Raw genomic sequence first — 7,682 nt, forward strand, 5'->3', positions numbered from 1 at the left:
GCTTCCATTTTCCTCTTCTTTTTTTTCCACATTAATTTTTTATATGGATTAGTATTGTTACTTTCTTTCTTTGCTTTCCTATATATAAATCAACTTTCAACATTTCCATTTCATGAAGAAAAAAACTAAATTTGTTTTAGTATAATTAAGAGTATTTTTTCGCCCTATACATAAGGAATTAATCTCTTTTGGAGTACGTAAATGTTTATCACACTCACAAAAATCGAACATTTGACTATAACTTATTCAATATTTGAAATCTAGTAAGTCTTATATTATTAGACCAATACATCATTCCTAAAAAAGCTTTAAGCTCTTTTTTAGTCCATAGGTATTTCTCATCTGAATATTTATTATAATAAATGAAGCCAAATAAATCAGAACCAAATATAAAAGGGCGGTTAAGTTCTCTTCAAGCATATATAAAATCACAATGGAGCTTTGCTTTGAATGGAAAGGAAAATGCACTGAACATATTTTTCAATCTTACAAATCTTGAACCCAACAATTCCAAAGTCACTAGAATGATGACCCTTTCTTTTCTTCTAATCATAGTTAATGGTATCAGTTTGTCATGGTGTGTAGTACTTGATTGATTCTATATAATTTCTCACTTTTTATATTATTATTCAATGAGATACAATAACCTAATAAGTGTAACATTTATTTATTATCCGTACATAATTATTTATTTGTATTATATTTTATGATAAGTCAATAATAATTTACATATAAATGGTATATCATGAATGAGAATTTATGAAACTGTCAGTATATATATATATACTACTAATTCATACATTTTCTTTTGTCTAACCCAACTAAGTATGAAACCATTTTACTATGGTTCTAATAATCTTTACCCCATTCCCCTTATCTTGCTATATTATTATGCATAGTGTAATATCTATATACTTATAGTATAAAGATTTGAATATAATTAGTATATTATTTATCACTGATTTATATTATTTTTATTTAGGAGTTAATAAAATTTGAAAATGAACGGTGGATAATGTAATGACAATATAAAAAACTCTTACACTATTAATACATAAATGTTTTTTTCTCATTATATATTATTATCTATGGTCTATCTCTTACCCCTTTTATTCCATTGCTTATAAACCCATCTCTCTTCTCTCTTTTTCTTCTCCCAATCACATCTATTTCTAGTTTTGGTTTCCACCTATAATCTTATCCCTCTAGGCTCAATTACGTGCCTAAGCAACACCTAAAAAGGGCTAAATAGAAAATTGAAAAATTAGACACGTGTCTATATACATAATACATGTATTGAAACGAAGTATTATCACTAATTGATGGCTTGAGAAAGCTACATGTATTTTATGCGTATGTGTACAAAACATGAATATTTTGCACAAATGTTAGAAAAAAAGGTTTGGAAAAGAAAGAAACAAGCAAGCTTACAACTTTAATTAACACAAAATAGCTCAACCTATGGAGTATATGGGTAGGAAAAATGTTTTCTTGAACATCCAAAATACGACATCTACTTAGGAAATAATTAATAAATGTCACGTGTAAAATATATTCTAGAAAAGGGATTAGTGTGTGATAGTAAGATGTTAAATGGTACATTTGGTATGCCAAATTTAAAAATCTTAAGTAAGATGGGATTGAGATATTAAATGTAATTTGAAGATTAAATTACACTGCACTCGTTGATATTTAGTGAATTCTTTTATGAGAAATATTTGTGTAGAGACATATATATATTATATAAAGACAACCAATAAAACATTGCCAACATATTAAAAATTTAATTTTAATTAAAATCTAATCATAAATATAACATCAAAAAACATAAATCTGAATATGACGTAACGTGTGTGTTTACATGCAAATTTTTCTCTTGTTTTATTTGTAAATACATAAATCATCACTAACTTATATGCATTACATCGACTATTACTACAAGAAAAAAAGATGTGTGAATCTTTTAAATAAAATGATGGTGAATATTATTAAGAAACTACATGGTTTGATTGTAAAATGTAGCAATAGTTCTATTGAGATATAGGATGAGGATATTACTTCCATAGATACCCCTAAAGTTTAACTTAATTACATTGAGAATCATTTTATTTAAAATATTATATTCACTTCTCATATATGTTGTTACAAACTATAGGTAGTTTTTTATGTGCAAAAGAAGAGGAAGAATAACTTATATAATTTACTAAATTTTAGAGAATCTCAGATTAATTTACTCTAATATGAATCTTTAAATAATATACATCTTTTGCGTATAAGCATCTTAGATGAGTAGGTTTCTTTGGACAGAAGACTCAGGCATGAGACAAGAAACCTATCATTAATGTTGTTGATGTTGTTGTACATGTAACATGTCATATGAACACTTTGTAATAATTAGTTTGAGCCTATGACCTATGTAGTATATATCTTTATAATATTTTGCAAATTTTCTCCCCACAAGCATCTTATATATGCATATATTCAGGGAATTATTCATATGATTCATCAACTTCATCAATTGGTGCTCACTGCTATAAACAATTCGATTATATTTAGGGGAAAATATATCCATTAACAATATAAAATATTTATATACTATTAACGTATCATCCATTATTAATTGCCTTTTAAAAAAGTAATATAAATAAATAGTAAATATTGCATTCACTATGCATAAAGTTTTACGCTATATAAATATTACATTCTAAATTTTATTGTTGCACATGTAACTATAATTGAATAATTAACCATATAATAATGTAATTCATTTTGGAAATGGCTTTTCTTAAACTTCTATTTTTTTGTAAAAATTATGATAATTAATAGTCATTTCTAATTTCTATAATTAAAAATTAATATTTCAATACATAATACAATTATTGATTTTATTTTATTTTTGAATGTATTTATGAGTTTTCTTATAAGTTAAGAAATAAAAAATGACATGCTTTATTGGTTTCTTAAATACTTAAATCTTTTAGTTTCTTAAATACATTATTTATGAATAAACAAAAAAAAAATTGTTCCTTATTTGTAATAGGGAATAATTCCATTTATTTCTTTCTTTCATATTTCCTTATTGTGTACAAATTTAGTAGGGCTGCAAATCATGATATCATGTGTGTTCGGTGACACTTTAAAGGAGTCTCACCCTATTAAATTATATTGATTTTGAGACTTTCGAAAATAAAATACAACTTTAGTTATTGATTTTTTTTATACAGTTTTAGTTATTGATCAGAGTTAATGGATGAGGTTATGACTATATATATATATATAGGTATATATGTATTTGTATGTATATGTATGTATATATATATGTATATGTATATATATGTATGTGTTTAACAAACTATTGAGTTATTAAAATATCAATATCAATATTGATTTTTGGGTGACAATTATAATTCATTAGTGTGTACTGGCACTTCGTGTCTGCCGACGATATTGTGTGATATTACATATTCAATTTTTATATATTTCATTTTTTTTTGAATTAGAATGTATTTGTTGTATTCGGTGTACTTTATATTATATTTTTTTGTGTTTATGATATTCAATTTAAGGTGAGATATGTGATTAATTAATGTATTGGTGGTGGTGATTGCTTGTTATATAGTTTTTTTTGTAAAAATTAAATAATGTGAAGGGCAAAATAGGAAATAAAAATTATACTATGAGAAAAGTTATTTCAAGTTTTGGATTTATATATAGATAACTTTATCGTCTAAATTACATTCGTCACTTTAATTATAAGAGCTAAATTTGGAGAGGATCCTAATCTAATTGGTTCGTTCATAATAATATGATTAAGTTAGGATAACTATCAACTTAAATTCTTTATCAAATATCATTCCGTGTTACCGAATACCGATTTAATAAATTAAAAACAAATCTCTACTGCAAAAGAGTGATCTAAATTATAAATGAGTTTAAAATCTATGCATTGAATTTTTTTATATTGTTAGCATATCATCTATTATTAATTTATAATACTTTTGTTTGAATGCCAATAATAATTAATAGTGTAGAAATATTTATAATGTTAGCGTATACATATTAAATTGATGAAGTTTTTTTGTTTTATCTGTATCAAATTTACACAAAAACAAATTTTAAGGCAAAAAAATACAGAAACACTTCCATTTCCAAGGCTTGAGTATAAAACTGGAGAATATATATATATGAGTACATGTGGTTTAAATTGACACACACATAAATACATAATGCTTAAAAAATTGAATCATTTGTGTTGGACCTTGTACTACACCTATGTAAAAAAAATTAGTTTCAATTGAATCAGATTTTAAATTTCATAGGAAATTAAAACCCAACAACTTTAATTAATTGTAATTTGATTCTTTCTTTATTGTTTTCAAAGTTTTTCTTTCTCCCAAATTTGATTGGACTGGTTCAATTAATGTTTGAATACATCAACTAGTGATTCTTTTATTGGGAACATGCCTAGGAAACAGTTAATGCCTTCGTGGTCATCTTCTATTCTAAAATGTGTATTATTTTATATATTATTATTTATAATTGGTCAATAAAATATTTAATTGTTAAAATTTTATATTAAATATATTTTTTCAATCAATCATAAACAGTGATACATAAATTAATACACATTTATGAAATAGTAGATGTTGATCCAGTAACTATTATGCCAGCCAGAATCTTTAAATTCAGAAGTTGAAAAAAACTGATGCACAATTTCCTTTGGAATTAATGCTCCCCACTCTTGGTGAGATGTCACAGATATATTCTGCCAAAAAGAATAAAATATATATATAGTGTAGCAGGAGAAGAATTGAAATTGAAGGGTTTGAAATGTGCCTAAATATAAATTAAAGTTAAAAAATATATGTACTAATATTGTAATGTTGGAGAAATTCCTTCTCCATCCGAAATCTATAGAGTGAATGCGGAAGTCCTTATGACCATGGCTTTGTTCCCACAACCGAATGTGTATGCCCATACATACACCCAAATGGAACATCCATGGTCCAGACCGAAGAAACCCCAAATGAGTTCATGGTGAAGAAGAAGAACATACCTTGTTGAGCCATTTCCGGAATCTCGAAGGTATGAGGGTGAGATGATCTTCCAGATGATAGAGCGCCGAATGGTTTTCCTTTAGTTCTCTCTAGAGGGGAATGAGAGAATACCTTAGTTTCTGAAAAGTGTTCCTTAGGGAGAGAAATAGTGGTTACTACTTTAGTTGCAATAATTCTGATTCAGTCCCTTCATCAAATCAGAAATTGCCTGAAGGTATCTACACTTATTATTATTTCATGACACATATGCCCTTAGCCACCAAATTAATTACTTAAGATCATTTTATATTTTGGCTAATTACATAATGGCCATAACACAATTATAGAATTATATTTGTGACCCATAAATTGTCAGAAATTCCAACATGTAACAATTTTTACGCTATCATTTCATCATTCATCTTAAATATAACTAATATACATGAATAATTGAATGATTAATTGTATGTGTGTAAATTTTTACGATGACAATACATAAATATGATTGATATTAAAGTTTATAAATTACACTTTCTAATATCAAGAATAAATGAATAGCAAGTGAACTAAAAGGATATATTATATAGCAAGGTTTACTACAAATATTTTTTTAATAATACGAAAGTGATGAGCTGAAAATTAAAGAAGAAAATAAAAAACAAACCTCACAAATGTTACAAAAGAAAAATGTACATGAACACTATGATCAAGACCTTGTTATTGGTATGATCCATGAATAAAAACCTAACCCTGAAAAGGCCTGGATAATATAATAAATCTATACAGTATTCTAGTGTATCAAGAACTTCATAATATATAAATAAGAGTCTTTAAGAATCAATATAAATGATAATTAATTATCATTAAATTTGATTATTTCTCTCTTCATAATAATCAGTAGTCAATATTATTATCCCACATGCATTCCAAATCTGAGAGTACTGTAGCAACTGAAGATGGACATTCAAGATCATCATATAATGCTCCAATATTATTATTATTATTATTATTCCTTCCTATATTGTCATGTTTTGAAACCACTGAAGATGTTGTTTCAGTGTTTCTGTCATTGCTGATGCATGTGTCTTGAGACACACTTACCATAGAGTGGTTATTAGAAGAAAATTGCTCCATCTTGCACTGCATGTTGTTCAACAATATAGGCATGTTTTCTTCATAATCCTTATGAGGCTGAGAAATTGTGTTCCACATTATTGGACCATTACTGATGAAATTTCCTTGGTTATTGGTAGGAATAGGAATCTCATAGGGTCTATGTTCTTCTGGTTTCATTAGCATATTCTGGATTTGATTGTTGTTGATGAAGAGACTTGGAGAATAGTAGCTATTTGATGATGAAGAAGGTTGGTTAGTGCAATAAGGAGGATCCATGAGAGGTGGTATTGAAGAAAAATCAAGAAGATCATTCTCAATTGAGTTAATCTTAAAAAGTGGGATTTTTCTAACATCTGTGTTCTTATGAAAAACCCTTGAGACAACCCATTCATTCTGCAAAAAATATCACATAAAAGTAAGTCATAAATGTTACATTATTCACAATTTAATAAAGCATTTAATGCTATGATTGATTAAAGTACAATATGAAAGAAACTCTCAAACAAACACAAAAGGGCACTTTCTAAAATGTCATAAAGCACCAACAAACTAAGCGTTCTATATAGTAGTATATAAGTCTCGCTAGATTTTTAGAAAAAAAATGTAAAGAGTTCGATTTCTAAGAACAATACTTATTAGAAGGTTTATCCACACATTTCAAAAGAAATTAATTCTTTACCCATAGATGAGATCACTGGAAAAAAAATCATAAAGCTAGAGATTGGATGGAAAATCCATGATTAAATAATCGATCTTTTCCTTCCCCATAATCCAAAAAAAGGGAAATAAAGGAAAAGAAATTAAAAAAAGGGTACCTTTGCAGCCTTAGGAAGGTTATAATTTGCATATTTTCCTTCCAATCTGAATTCATGCATAACCCAATTAGTCTTTTCTCCCTTTGGAGCTCTCCCTCTATAGAATACAAGGGTCTTCTTCATCCCTACCAAGTTACCTTTCCCTTTGTATATCTCCTTATCTTTTCCTGTGGCTTTCCAATATCCTGATTGTGTAGCACGGTTTGTTCTCATTCCTGTTGGATACTTCCTATCTCTTTGGCAAAAGAAGTACCAATTATCTTTCTCCCCCATCTTGGCTTTCTCTGCATAGTTATATTCATATATATGGTTAAAATATCGACTGTAGATGTATATAGTTTTACCTTTGTCGAATAGGTTGTTTTGAGGATTTAAACACGTAATCTTATGGAAAAGACATAATAAGTAAGGAAAAGTTGATGATAATGATGATGATGATAAGAGGCTTACTAGGCAAATCCCAAGGCTCAGACTTGTTGAAATCAGCTTCACCCATAGCAATTGCACTAAAACTGCTATTTAACACTTTCTGTGTGAGATAACAAGTGATGATTTCTTCATCAGTTGGTTGGAATCTGAAACCTGGAGGCAACCCTAGAGATTCTTCTCCTTTGTTCACCACAACTGGTTCTTCCATCACCTCAACAAAATTCTTCTACACCAACCAAATATATTTATGTATATGTATATGGGTTTTATATATATCTATATATAT

General features: G+C 27.5%; 1 protein-coding gene across 1 annotated transcript; it reads right to left on the bottom strand.

Moving 5' to 3' along the window:
• LOC109353581 (NAC domain-containing protein 92-like) lies at positions 5,673 to 7,682 on the bottom strand. The gene is made up of 3 exons (XM_019595917.1): positions 7,418 to 7,682; positions 6,968 to 7,251; positions 5,673 to 6,545 (listed from the first exon to the last, which is right to left on the bottom strand). The coding sequence occupies exons 1-3, from the start codon at positions 7,602 to 7,604 to the stop codon at positions 5,931 to 5,933; spliced, it is 1,086 nt and encodes a 361-aa protein (XP_019451462.1). The 5' UTR covers positions 7,605 to 7,682; the 3' UTR covers positions 5,673 to 5,930.

The sequence above is a fragment of the Lupinus angustifolius genome, chromosome LG08, assembly GCF_001865875.1.
Source record: "Lupinus angustifolius cultivar Tanjil chromosome LG08, LupAngTanjil_v1.0, whole genome shotgun sequence".
In the NCBI taxonomy this organism is placed as follows: Eukaryota; Viridiplantae; Streptophyta; class Magnoliopsida; order Fabales; family Fabaceae; genus Lupinus; species Lupinus angustifolius.